Genomic DNA, 13,711 nt, shown 5'->3' on the forward strand with positions numbered 1-13,711 from the left:
CCCAGTACCTCAGAATATGACCTTATAGGATCGCTGCAGATGTCATTAGTTAAAATAAGGTCATCAGGGTGGGCCCTGATCCAATACGACTGGTGTCATTATAAAAAGGAGGGGAAAATTCGGACACATACCAGATGCGTACACAGGAAGAACACCATGTGAAGAAGGTGGCAGAGATCGGTGATGCTTCTACAGGCCAAGGAACGCCAAAGATGGCCAGCAAACCGCCAGAAGCTAGGCAAGATGCCTGGAATAGATTCTTCCTCACATCCCTCAGAAGGAATCAACTTTGTCGACACCTTCACCTTGGACTCTAGCCTCCAGAACTGTGGGACAATAAATTTCGGTTGTGTAAGCCACCAAGTTTGTGGTTCTTCATACGGTAGCCCTGGCACGAATACACTCTGGTAGGAGAGGGAAGCCTGTGTGATCGCACCTGATCTGGGGTGAGGAAGGGCTTCCTAGAAGAGGCGATGCTATGCTGGGCATTGAAGGACGGGCAGGAGTTTAGCAGGCAGCGAAGTCAGAGAAGAGCATTCTAGGCAGAGGGAAGAATATATACAAAGCCCAGGGGGAGGCACGAGTGTATGTCAGACACTTTTCCTTGAACTTCTTTGAATTGACCTACTCCTTTTGCCCTGCCAAGCATCCGAGGCCTGGAAACCCACTGCTGACACCCTCTGCTCCAAGATCATGGAAAAATTACTTTTACCAGGATGCCCCCTGGCCACAGCTGGCATGCATCATTCTCCCCAGCAGGGAGTGCTCACAGGATCGTACTGACGAAGGAAGAATGGCCAGCCGGGCACAGGCTCTGAGTCACCTTCCGCCATTGGTCAGGGTCCAAGGCCTCTGCGCTGGGGAGGAGGCACAGTTAGCCCCACTGCATGCGCGAGGACGGGGGGAGCTGTGTTGGCCAGGGGCACCCCCGGAGCCGCACAGGACGCACACCGCCCCGGGAGGACACACGCAGTCACGCGGCGCTCGGTACAAGTACTTTATTTGAGTTACAAGAGTGCCACACGCAAACTACAGTAGCACAGAACATAATACAAAACATAGATTCCCAGCCCCGAACCCCACGTCCGTGCGCCCGGGCCTGAGGTGGGGTGTCTCTCAGAGGGCAGCCGCCCATCTCTTCAGGCTTCGTTAAGCTCTGGAGGGGTAGGGACCGTGGGGGCTGCTCCCTTTGCTTCCATCCCTGTTGGGCCGCAGCCGTCCTCTCCCCTGGCCCCCCTGCGGTTCCTCGGACACCCCGAAGTGAATGCAGTCTACGCCCCTCCGGCTGAACCCTCAGCCCCGGGACACTTGCTTCTGGAGGGGACGTTCCAGGCCGTGGTGGCGCGCGACGCTCTTGAGGACTGAGCTTCCATGGGGAAGGCGGGCCGGAGGGAGGGCGCCGGGGCTGGGGAGGCCCGCCTCTGCGTGGCGGGGTGCGTGGGCAGCCCCCGACTCCCCGTCTTCTCTGGCGCCTGTCCTACCTCTGCTCCGAAGCGCTACCAGGCCTGAGCTTGTGGGGACCTGGGGCCGCACCCGGAGCCCGCCCCGCCGCAGCTCTGCCGGGAGCTGGCTCGTCCTCTTGCGGGGGGGATCCCGGCTGTCGGGGCGCGGCCAGTGCTCTGAGGGAGCACGGCCAGGCCACGGGTGCCGAGGCGGCAGAGCCGAGACGGGCACTGGCCGCTCTGGCTTCAGCCACAGGGGCCTGCTTCCCCCAGACGGAGCTGCTGAACCGGGGCCTCAGAGGGGGGCGCCATTCCTGGTTCCCTACAGGCTAGACTGGCCGTGTTGGGGGAGCCTTTCCCTCACAGTCCTCCTTGGCTGAGGACACCTCCAAGTGAGGAGTGCATCCAGCTACAAGTACTGTCTTGATTCAGCCCCAGGGGCTGAGGGGGATGGGGCTCCGGGCAAGCCCGGTCCGTCAGCTTCCTGACCTTGGTGCCACTGCCCCGCAGGCTAGAGCTCCCGGGCTGCCGTGAGGGGCAGCTCTGTGGACACTGGGGGGGTATGGCCTTGCATTACAGTCAGGACACTTGAAGGCTTCACTGAGGAGGCAAACGGGCAGCTGGCAGGGGGCTGTCTCCTTGGGTGGAGCTTGGGCTGCGGCCTCGGCTAAGGCACTAAAGATGGAGGGCGGGCAGGCGGGGCTGGCGGTGGTCCTGGGAGCCAAGCCCAGGCCAGCGGTGCAGGACGGAGCCCAGAGGGAGGATCCGGGCTCTGCAGGACGGGAGAGTGGACTTCCCTTTTCTCCTTCCCGTGGGGAAGAGGGTCAGGAGGCAGACCTCGAAGTCGTTGGGATGGGAGGGCTGCTGCAAGGGCAACTGGACCCTGGGCCACACATGGAGCAGCCAGGAGAGGGTCAGAAAGAGGCTACCTATCTGATGGAGGGCTGGGTCTCGCAGGGCTCCTGACATCCAGGTCCAGGGTGCTCGGGTGCCCCGGGGCTGGGTGTGAAGGCCATGAGCTGGCCTCATCCTGCCACAGCCATCAATTTCCTGCTGCGACTTTGGGGATCAGATTGTCCTCGTTGGGGTTCCCACTGTTGGACTCTGGGGACAGAGGCAGGCAAGCTGTGAGGGGCAGTGTCTGTGAGCTGGCCTCTGCCCCTTCCTGGCCTCCACACCTCTTCTCTTCACACCCTGTGACCGCAAAACCAGGTGACAGAGGCTGAAATTGCAAACACCAAGGGCTGGGGCAGCTCTCTACTTGGGGACATGCTCAGTGGCGGGGGATTGGCTGCCTCAGCCGACCTCACAGCGAGTGAGGAAAGGAGGGGTAAATCAGTGGGGCTTCCCTTATCCACAGGTTATTTAGAAAAACAGAATATAATAAATATACCAATCCTTTCCTAAAAAAAAAAAAAAAAAGTGTTTTAAATGCGTTATTTCCCTGAAGATTTCCAGTGTATTCCACAATGTTTAAAAAATAGTTTCCCCAAAAATATATCTTTAAAGCATTTGACACAGTGGTATTTGTGGCGTTTCTGGCGCTGGATGTGGGCAGGGGGGCCATGTCCCACTGCCCTTGTCAGTATGGGGCCCAGGCCTGGTAAGCAGCCAGCCTGACACCCAAATGCCCGTGAGAGTTGACGCACGTGTGCCTGGGACAACAGGGTCTTCACAGGGGATCAAATCTCGGATTGTGTTGAGAACCCACATCAGAGGCTCAGCTCCAGCTGGAAACCCTCCAGTGCGGGGTAGGGGGGCCCTGGGTGGCCAGGGGGTAGGGCGACACCTCGGACGCTGGATGGAAAGGCGGCCTCGTGGGCCCCCCCAGGGGCTCATCCTCTGTCTTGGCTCGAGGTGTTTCCACCCTCACCAGACCTCACACTTGTGATGAGGGTTCATGGGGGAGCCAGGCGGGCAGTGGAAGTGTTCTGAGAATTCCCTGGAGTTAGAGACGGAGCCAATGACCCGGAAGCGGGAGGGGCTGTGAGGATCGGTGATGAGGCCTTCGTGGGAGCTCTCGGGCGTGCGGACAGAGCACCAGACCTTTGTGAGGCGACAAGGGAGAAGCTGGGTCACTGTGGCGCCCAGAGACCACCAGACTGCCCCCAACCACGACAGCAGGGGAATGAGCCCCTACCTGGTTCTGAGACCCTTGGGAGTCCGGAGGGGTGACCAGGTGGGTAGGGAAGAGACCGTGGGCTGGTATGTCCCCCATCCCAGCATCCTCTACTGCGGTCACCTCTGTCGGTCCTGGGCCTCTGCATTAGATTTCCTCTGAACAAAGGATTCTGCCCTGAACTGAGTCTGAAAACCCTGAACTGAGTCCAGGTCACTCACTTCCTGCACAGAGCAAAAACTGTCTAATGGCCTGGTGGCTCTGGGCACTAACAGAAGACTATACATTAATGCCAATTCAAGGGACATCCTAGGGCATCTTGAGTTTAGGAAATTTCTAGAACCCCTGAACCAGAGGGCCCTTAGCACTCACTTATCCACGCATCTACCAGATACAGGAAACCTTTCCATGGCATTCATGGCCCTTCATCAGATTTCTCTACTGGCAGGGAGCTTGTCTTCTTACTGAGTATCAGATGTACTATGGACAGTCCAATGAGCTAGAAGGTTCTCAAATGAGGGGAATTTGCCTTTTGGCTCTCAGAGCTCCTGGATTATCAAGATGGCAGAAATGTGCCTGAGTTTGGCATATTCTCCTACAATGAACTCACCTGTGCAAAGCCCAGGAAGAAGAGCTGGTTATTGGTGAGGCCCAGGGTGGGCAACGTCTGCTCGGCCCCGTTCTTCTTCACCCAGTTCTGGTAGGCCTGAGAGCAGAGAAAACAAAGCTCAGGGGCTCCCACGACACAGGAGCAAACAGGGCCACAATGGGGAGCCGTTGCAGGACGTCTCAGGAAGCTCTACCCTGCTGGGGCAGGGACGCGTTTGGGGGCGTCTGGGCCCCGGCTCAGCCTGGAGAAGCAATCTTCTTCACGCTGTAAATACCATCTGCATGGCCACGGCTCTCAGGTGCACACTTCCAGCCCCAGCCTCTTCCCTGATTTGTGTATTCATGGCTTCAGCTGGCTTTCCAAGACGTTCCAAGTTTCCAGACTTAACATGGCACAGACAGAACGAGGGGTTACACACACATGCTCGGGCCTCAACCCCAGAGTTCTTCTTTGAGCTTCTTTTTCTTTCTTATTTTTTTTAAGATTTTATTTTTAAGTAATCTCTACACTCAACGTGGGGCTCGAACTCACGACCCAGAAATCAAGAGTCGTACGATCTTCCGACTGAGCCAGCCGGGAGCCCTGAGCTGCTTGTTCAGTTATCCAAACCAACTAAATCTGGCCACTTCTCACCCCTGCCATAGCTTCATCCCTTCTCTTGCCTGGACAATCTCACAACACCTTGCTAACTAGACTCCTTGACTCAAGCTGGTCCAATTCCAACCCCCTCCCGACACAACATCTTAAGTCATCCTTGTAAAGCCGGGGTTGGCAGACTTTCCTGCCAAGGGCCAGAGAGTAAATATTTTCAGCTTTGGAGTCCAAACGGTCTCGGTGCAACTACTCCATTCTGGCGTCGTGGTGTGAAAACAGCCGCGGACAGCATGGAGGCCAACGGGACTGGCGGGGTCCCCCTACATTTTTATTTACAAAAACAGGCTGAGGGCTGGATTTGGCCCACAGGGTGTAAGTTTGCTGACCCTTGGGTTTTTTTTGTTTTTTGTTTTTGAAGTTTTACTTATTTAAGAATCTCTACCCCCCATGTGGGGCTCGAACTCACGACCCTGAGATCAAGAGCCGCATGTTCTTCCCACTGAGCCCCCTGCTAACCCTGATTTTAAAGGATAAATTAGATCATGTCATTCTTCTACTGAAAAATTCTGTGGCAGCTCCCATTGTACAGAACAAAACCCAAGCTCCTTGATCTGCCGACGCAGGCCCGGTGAGCTCTGGCCGCAGCCCCTCCTCTGACCTCCCCTCCTTGCACTTCACCCCTGCCCAAGAACAGGAAGTGGAGATGGACACAGTCTGGTAAGGTCAAGACAGGAAGACCAGCTTCCCTGCCTTCCCTTCCTCATCCTTTAGGTCTCCATTCAAATGTCATCCCCTCCAGAAGGCCTACCCTAGCCCCCCGGCCCCCTAATTCTTATTACTTTGCCCTATTTTATATTCTTCATCTTGTCAGTACCCGAAATGATCTTCCTTATTTGTTAGGTGTGTGCTGGCTTTCCTCCCCTCTCCCCAGCCCCACACAAACTGTGAGCTGTGGGAGAGCAGGACCCCTGTCTGTTTTGGCGCAAAATCTCCAGTGCCTGACAGTCCGTAGTGGGTAGAAGGTTCACAGTACATTTTCACTGACTCATGGGCTTCAGGCAGGTTACCTGGTGTTTCTGGCCTCAGTTTCCTCACCTGCCAAATGGGGGTTGTAGCAGCTAATGGTAAAGTTGTGGGGTACTGAGCAGAGCCTGGCACGTAATAAGGCCTCAATAAATGGCTCCTCATGGTACTTCTGCTCTGTCACGGTCAGGAGGCAGCTCTGTCTTGCTCTGATAGGCACCTCATTCTCCTCTCGTGGCCTGCATTCTCTCTCCCTTCCAACTCAGCTAACCTTTCTGAGTGTCACCCTGGACCAGGCCGTGCGCCCAAGTTGTCTGTCATCCTTCGGACAGCCCAGTGATGCTGGGCGTGGGTGTTCACAGCCAAGCACACTGCGGCTCAAGGGGGCTAAGTGACTTTCCCCAGAACGAGGGCTGGAACTCGGAACTGGCTCCATGACCAGTGTCCCTCCCCTCCCCTCCCCTCCCGGGCCCACGGCTGCCTGAATCAGTGATGCCTATCCCTGCCAAGGTAGGAACCAGCAGGTCGTCAGATGGCTCCAGCCTAAGCCCTTGCCTGGATCTGTCAGTCGGGCCGGACTCAAGTCTGGAAGGCCGTCTGTGCACCAGGCCCTGGGCGAGGGACTGCCACAGACCTCTCAGTCGGCCCCACTACCCCCCGTTTCACAGAGGAGCACACAGAAGGTCATGCGGCGGCTGCAGCTGGCTCCCGCTTGCCTGTAGAGACCCTTTCCTGAGGAGACCCCGGCACAGGCCCAGAGCCGGGGCCAGGGTGTGTGTGGGCAGTGAGCTCTTACCCGATAGGCCGCCTTGAGCCCCCCGTTGTCGGCGATGTTCTCCCCCAGCGTGTGCCGGCCGTTCACGGGCTCCCCGTTCACGCTGTAGTTGCCGTACTGCTCCACCATGCACTCCGTCTGCTGCTTGAAGGCCTCCACGGACGAGTTCTTCCACCAGGGCCGAAGGTTCCCGTCCTTGTCATACTCTCGGCCTGTAGGTTCCGAGGGAAGCGTCAGGTCAGGGGGGAGAGGGGGAGGAGGAGGCAGAGCTCACTGCGCCTATCTGCCTGGGGAGAAGTGGGTCCACCCGCCCATCCCCCCGGGGATCCCTCGCCCCCCACCCAGCAGCACCTGGGAGATGATAGCAGCCCGGGTGCCTGAGGAGCTGGGACAGTGAGCTGGGCAGCTGGGTGGGGGTGGGGGAGAGAGGATGGAGGAACATGATGCGGGCAAAGGGTCAGCATGTTTGCAGTGACAGTGGAGCTGGATTCATTGTCAAGGCTGGCTGAGGGCCTCGGACGCTGAGCCCCAGAAGGGGGAAATGGAGTCAGCAGCACTGGGATCACAGGACAGGCCCCGACCTCTAAGGTCCCCAAGGCAGGAGTGAATGAGGATTCTGGTTGTTCTGGTGAGGAGGCAAATGACCTCAACTCCTCTGATGGCAGTGGGCCCAGAGAAGTCTCTGGAGTGCTGGAGAAATGTGAGCTCCCTGGTGACTACTAACATCCCCTCCTGAGGACGGGACACCTTCCAGGAGCCCCCCGTGTCTGACACGGTCCCTGCAATCCCCACACCAGGCTGCAGTCATCATGCCCATTTTACAGACAAGGATGAGGAGGCCTGGAGAAAGGACAGGACTTGTTTAAGCCCTTTAACGGGCAGGGGCACGGCCAGGATTGAAGCCAGACCCCTCTGTCTCCAGGCCTTTGGAGGTGATGAGAGCAAAGCAGAAGCAGTGCAGCCAGGAGCCGATGTGGCCCGTCTGAAGGGGACCCCAGGAAGCCGTACCTTGATCATCAAAAGCATGAGTCAGCTCGTGGCCCACGACAACACCAATGCCACCGAAGTTTAAGGCCCTGGGGGGGGGGGAGGACACAAAGGTGAGGGTGACGCCATAAGGGGACATCGCTTCCTGGGTCTGGAGGCACAGCAGGGTCCCGTGGGCTCTCTGGGGGTGTGGCCACAACCTGAGCCTCCAGCCAAACCTCTGAGGCTAGTCAGAGGCTGGGCAAGTGGCCTGTGGTCGGCCCGTACCCCCTGGATGCCAAGCACTGTGCTAATGCCCCACCGAACGGCACTGGCCTCTTTGGCATTAGTGCCCGACTGTTTGGATAGGCAAACCGAGACTCGGAACGAACGGTCCAATCACTTTGCCCGAGGGCCGCGCAGTCAGCAAAGAGCAGAGCTGGGATTCAAACCCAGGGCCTTTCTGAGACCCTGCTCTCACACTTTCCACCCGCCCCCCGCTGTGACGGCTCCGCAACACAGCTAGAGGGGCGTTCCCCTAGATAGGGCACCCGACTTCACCACATGCCCCCAAGCTCCCCCATGCAGGGGCTTCCGGACCCCTTCTGGACCCCCGGAGGGAAGCGCAGGGAGTGAGGACGTTGTTCCCTCTGCAACGTTTCTGACAGTCCCGAGCTCCCTGGGCCAGTGGGACAAAAAGCCCTCGGGCAGACCGGCGGCTTGTGCGGTCGGCTGTGGGCCCCAGGGCCGGGCTGGGTGTCCACGGAGGGGCGGGGGTTGGGGTGTCAGCAGCACAAGCATCATACTTGGGCGAGGAGCGGGTGTAGAACGGCGCCTGCAGGATCCCGGCGGGAAACACGATCTCGTTCTTGGTGGGCGAGTAGTAGGCGTTCACCATGGGTGGGGTCATGCTCCACCTGCACGTAAACACACGTGGAAGCGCAGCCGGCTGCGGGGAGGCCCGTGCGGCGGCCNCTGGCCGTGTCGAGGGCCTGAACCCCAGCCCCAAGGGCACACAAGGACAAGGACAGCTTTAGCAGCACAGTTTTTGAGGGGAAAACCAGAAAACACCCACGGGTCTGCAAAGAAAGGGACCAGTTAAAGCCCATGTCGCACCACACAGCGGAACAGCGAGCTCTTAGGAAGAGCCAGACAGACCGCTACGTAATGCGAGGCCACTGCCGCCGAGCAGTTCTCAAAGCGTGGTCTGTGGACACCAGGAGGGTCCTCAAGCCCCTTTCAGGGGGTCTTCGAGGCCAAAACTATCTTCCGTAATAATACTGAGACGTGATTTGTCTTTTCCGCCGTGGTGACGTCTGCCCTGATGGTAGAAAAGCCATGGTGGTGGAGTTGCCGGAGCCCTCGTGTGAGTCCAGCTGGCGGCCCCCGTTGTTCCCGGGCTCCCCGCCTTCCTCACCAGGACAAACGAACCCATCTCACTGAGGAACCCCGCTGATGAAGCAGCACAAGTACTTCATGTTTTTTAAAGTTTTATTTATTTAAGTAATCTCCACACCCAATGTGGGGCTCGAACTCACGACCCCGAGATCAAGAGTCTCGCGTGCTCTACTGACTGAGCCAGCCAGGCGCCCCACGCTTACTTAATTTCATTAAATCTAGACCCTTGAGTAGAAGTGTCTTGATATGCAGTGTGGATGGATGGGAAGTCCGCATAAGCACCTGAGCTTTTCTCATGGGAGCCCGTTTGCACTTGTGAGGATGACGGGCAAACTGGCATTTCAGACTTGGGTATCCCGCAGACATCTTCTTGAAAATGAAGTGAGCTTATCACCTCGAGGGAAACAACTGACATCATTTGTTGCCAGTGATAAAAATTCAAGGTTAAAAACCACCTGGCTGGTTCGATTGGTAGAGCATGGGAGTCTTGACCTTGGGGTTGTGAGTTTAAGCCCCACACTGGGCGTAGACCTTACTTAAAAAAATAAGAATAAATAATTTTTTAAAGGAATTAAAACATTAGGGGTGCCTGGGTGACTCAGTCAGTTAAGTGTCTGACTTTGGCTCAGGTCATGATCTCAGGGTCCTGAGATCAAGTCTCCACTTTGGGCTCCCTGCTCGGCGGGGAGTCTGCTTCTCCCTTTCCCTCTGCCCTTCCCCCTGCTTGTGCCCTCTCTGTCTCTCTCAAATATATAAATAAAATTTTTAAAAAATTCAAAAAAACTTTGAAGTTTCAAGGAAAAATTAATTAATTAGTAAAATTAATTATAAGAACTTGTATCAGTTACCATAAACTTGACAGCTTTCCGACACTGAAAGTTTTTTTTTTAATTTAAATTCAATTAGCCAACATAGTACATCATTTGTTTCAAATGTAGAGTTCGATAATTCATCAGTTGCTGAAAACTTCTCTCTTGGGTGGGGGAATGGGATAGAGGGTGGGGGAATGGGATAGACTGGTGATGGGTAGTAAGGAGGGCACGTATTGCATGGTGCACTGGGTGTTATACGCAACTAATGAATCATCGAACTTTACATCGGAAACCGGGGATGTACTGTATGGTGACTAACATAATATAATAAAAAAACATAAAAAAAAAAACTTCTCTCAGGAGGTCAACAGTGATATGAACAAAGGTGGACTTTTTCGGATAAGGTATAAGGAAAATGTCACTATTTAGAAGTATATAAAAGTCAGCAAGCCTCGGCCCAAATGACCCATGCGTGACGTTACAAATCATGGCTGGGTAAAATATCCATTCAAAGTACAAGACAGACTGACAGACTTTAGTGGAACAGAGTGTGAAAGGTTCATGATTTGGGCTCAGGTTCCACAGTACAACTAACCTTTAAGAAATGATTACTTGCTGAGTTTTGGTGTAATCTACTAAAGCATCCCTCCCTTTCCCAACTTCGTATCTGCATGAGACTAGATTTTCTTTGGGGGGGGGGCAGGGCAGAGGGAAAGGGAGAAAATCTTTTTTTTTTTTAAAGATTTATTATTTGAGAGAGAGCTCGAGTACACATGCATGGGGGAGGGGCAGAGAGAGAATCTCAAGCTGACTCCTCGATGAGGAAGGTGCCCAACAGGGGGCTCAATCCCTCCACCCTGAGATCACGACCTGAACCAAAATCAAGAGTTGGACGCTTAACCAATTGAGCCACCCAGGCGCCCCCTGAGAGAGAATCTTAAGCAGGTTCCACACCTAGTGTGGAGGCTGATAAAGGGCTCGATCTCATAACCCTGAGATCATGACCTGAACTGAAATCAAAAGTCAGATGCTTAACTGACTGAGCCACCCAGGAGCCCCTAGACTTTCTTTATACATTTCATAACAATATATTGCAATAGATTGAACACAGAAGCAGATATGAGAATCCGGCCGTCTTCTATCAAGCCAGATATTAAAGAAATAGGCAGAAAGTAAAGTAATAATTTTTTTTCTCACTAAACTTTTTTTAAAAATAGTTATTTTTCATAAAATTTACATTAAATTGATATAAAGAGACACACAAAGAGACTCTTTGGGATCCAATAATTTTTCAAGAGTGTAGAAGGGGGTGCCTGGCTGGTCATTGGAAGAGCAGGAGACTCACGGGGTTGTGAGTTCAAGCCCCATGTTAGATGCAGAGATTACTTAAATAAAAGTTAAAAAAAAAAAAGGAGAGAGAGTATAGAAGGGACCCTGGTGGTAGAAACATTTGCCCACTCGATAATTTTTCTGGTGTGCAGGGGAAGGCCAGTGATGAGTGGAGTGAGACAGAAAGGACTTTTTCTCCAAGAGGTTAGACAGTCACTCTGTCTCCTCCAGCTGACCCTGAAGAGGTGTTGAGGGGTACCTGAAGCCATGGAAAGATAGAAATTGAAAACATCATATTTATATTCAAATAATCATGGCTACGTTAACGGGCAGGAGGCAGAATTTATTTTTTTTAAAGATTTGTATCTATTTATTTGAGAGAGAGAGAACATGAGCAGGGGGAGGGGCAGAGGGTGAGAGAGCAGCAGACTCCCCGCTGAGCAGGGAGGCTGCTGTGGCCCTCTATCCCAGGACCCTGAGATGACCTGGGGCTCAATCCCAGGATCCCAAGATCATGACCTGAACCAAAGGCAGACACCCTAACAGACTGAGCCACATGGGCACCCTCAGGAGGCAGAATTTAAATGAAAAAAAAAAAATTTTTTTTTGAAGATTTTATTTATTTACTTGAAAGAGATAGCGAGAGAGAGCACGAGTGGGGGCGGGCTCCCCACTGAGCAGGGAGCCCGATGCAGGGCTTGATCCCAGGACCCTGGGATCATGACCCGAGCCAAAGGTAGAGGCTCAACAGACTGAGCCACCCAGGCGCCCCTAAATGAAAAATTTTAAGCTAAATCAAAAGACTTCAGATAAATTCATAACCTTGTGGCAGTACCTCTGCCATATTCTGGAAATAAAAAACTGCCTTCCGGCACATTTAGGGGAGGGGGTTCCTCTGTAGGAGATAGAAATCTTAAGAGGAAACAGAGATGTTCAAACTCTCATTGGCCACGAGGGGGCGCCAGAAGCAAAGAGAATTCTTGCTTCCACCTTTGGTAAGATTTATTCTGCAAAATGTTTTAGCAGCGGAAAGAGCTTATTTTGAGAGCTAGAGCTGGGACGACAACATATGAGTTTTCCAAGGAGACTGCTCAAAAAAGGACAGAAACCAGGGCTCACTCCAGATTATTTTAAGAAGGTTTGAGGTCCAGGAAGAAGCTGTATTTTAAAAAACTTCCCCCAGGGGGGCACCTGGGTGATCTAATGGGTTGAGCCTCCAAGTTTTGGTTTTGGCTTGGGTCATGATCTCAGGGTGGTGCGATCCAGTCCCATCTCGGGCTCCATGCTCAGCGCAGATCCGCTTGAGATTCTCTTCCTCTCCGTCTGCCCCTCCCGCTCATTCTCTCTCTCAAATAAATAAATAAATCTTAACAACAACAACAACAACAAACCCTCCCCAGAGGGTCCTGCTGTGCAGTAAGGTTTGGGAACCACAACTGTTGGGGGCCCATTCGGAATCTTCGCTAGCTGAGCCTCCCCTGTGCCAGACGCTCCTGGTCACACGTGACCGTCACATGGCTCCTCCCGTCTTATTTGCAGATAAGGAGGCCGAGGCTCCCAATGCTGGAGCTGCGGAGCCGGGCCGTGAGGCCAGGCTACTCTGCCAGCTGGCTGGGTGCCGGGGCACAGAGACCCGGGCCGGTCCCAGCTCCTGGCTGGGCACACTTCCTCGGTCCTCAGTTTCTACCTCTGAAGAGTGGGAAAACAACGGTCCCCACTCCTCAGACGGTGCTTGTGACAGCTACGTCTGGCATCGGTGCGTGTGTGACAAAGGCATGCTCAGCCCAGGGCACCCCTGTGTTCGGGAAGCCAGCACCCTCCCAGCAAGGCCCCGGGACTCACTGGTCTCTGTTGGGAGCTTTCCTGAGCTGGTCAGCAGTGACCCTCCAGGAGAAGTTGAAAAACCGCATGGCATTCTCGAAGTAGAGGTCCGGGACTGCAGTATACTGGACAAGAGGAAGCAGGGTGAGGAGATGGAACCCGCCCGGGGTTGGGAGGCCCCTCGCCTCCTCAAATGCAGACTCCTTCTTCTAAAACTGAGGAAGCTCAGACCCCACGAGGTCATGGGGCTGGTCCACAGGAATGGAAGGCTCGGGACTGCAGGCTTGGGTTCTTGCTTTGGCCCTGACCTTGCTGGGGCCTGGCACCCTCTCCCGTTCGAGGACACACTGAGAGCTTCACTGGAAATCAGCCAATCTCTCCAGCGCTGTCCAACAGAACTTTCTGCGATGATGGACGTGAGCTAGGCCTGCGTTATCCAGTACGGTAGACGCCAGCCGCGTGTGGCTACTGAGCATTTCAAATGTGGCTAGTGTGACTTGTACATTTAATTACATTTTAATTAATTTAGATGTTAATTAATTAAATAGTAGTGGCTAGTAGCTACCACACAGGAGAGCACACAAATCAAGCTGGGGTCTATCTCTGAAATGTCAGGGGACAGGCATCACTGCACGCTTTCCTCAGCATACTGCCCAGCCTTTCGGCTCTTTTCAGGGGCAAGGTTCTCCTGCAGATCTGCTCCAGAGCTTTCTGGCTTCTCGTCAGGGCTCTGGTAAAACGCTGGGCCCTTGGGGACAGGACTCTGATCCTGTGGGCTGTGCCTGGGCTATCCCCAGGAGTCTCCCCAGGTCTTGTGTCGTG

At 54.3% G+C, this 13,711-nt stretch overlaps 1 protein-coding gene across 3 annotated transcripts in view; it reads right to left on the minus strand.

Moving 5' to 3' along the window:
- Positions 1-983: 983 nt before the first annotated feature.
- ECE1 (endothelin converting enzyme 1) overlaps positions 984-13,711 on the minus strand; it is a 113,328-nt gene continuing 100,600 nt past the window's right edge. For all 3 annotated transcript variants that reach the window (XM_040645907.1, XM_040645908.1, XM_040645906.1), the window contains 6 exons: positions 12,911-13,014; positions 8,336-8,446; positions 7,572-7,639; positions 6,585-6,775; positions 4,172-4,267; positions 984-3,488 (listed from right to left, as the gene is read on the minus strand). In XM_040645907.1, the coding sequence (XP_040501841.1) occupies positions 3,312-3,488; positions 4,172-4,267; positions 6,585-6,775; positions 7,572-7,639; positions 8,336-8,446; positions 12,911-13,014 (747 nt within the window). In that variant the 3' untranslated portion in view covers positions 984-3,311. The remainder of the gene's footprint in view (positions 3,489-4,171; positions 4,268-6,584; positions 6,776-7,571; positions 7,640-8,335; positions 8,447-12,910; positions 13,015-13,711) is intronic.

The sequence above is a fragment of the Ursus maritimus genome, unplaced genomic scaffold (genome assembly GCF_017311325.1).
Source record: "Ursus maritimus isolate PB19 unplaced genomic scaffold, ASM1731132v1 scaffold_32, whole genome shotgun sequence".
Classification (NCBI taxonomy): Eukaryota; Metazoa; Chordata; class Mammalia; order Carnivora; family Ursidae; genus Ursus; species Ursus maritimus.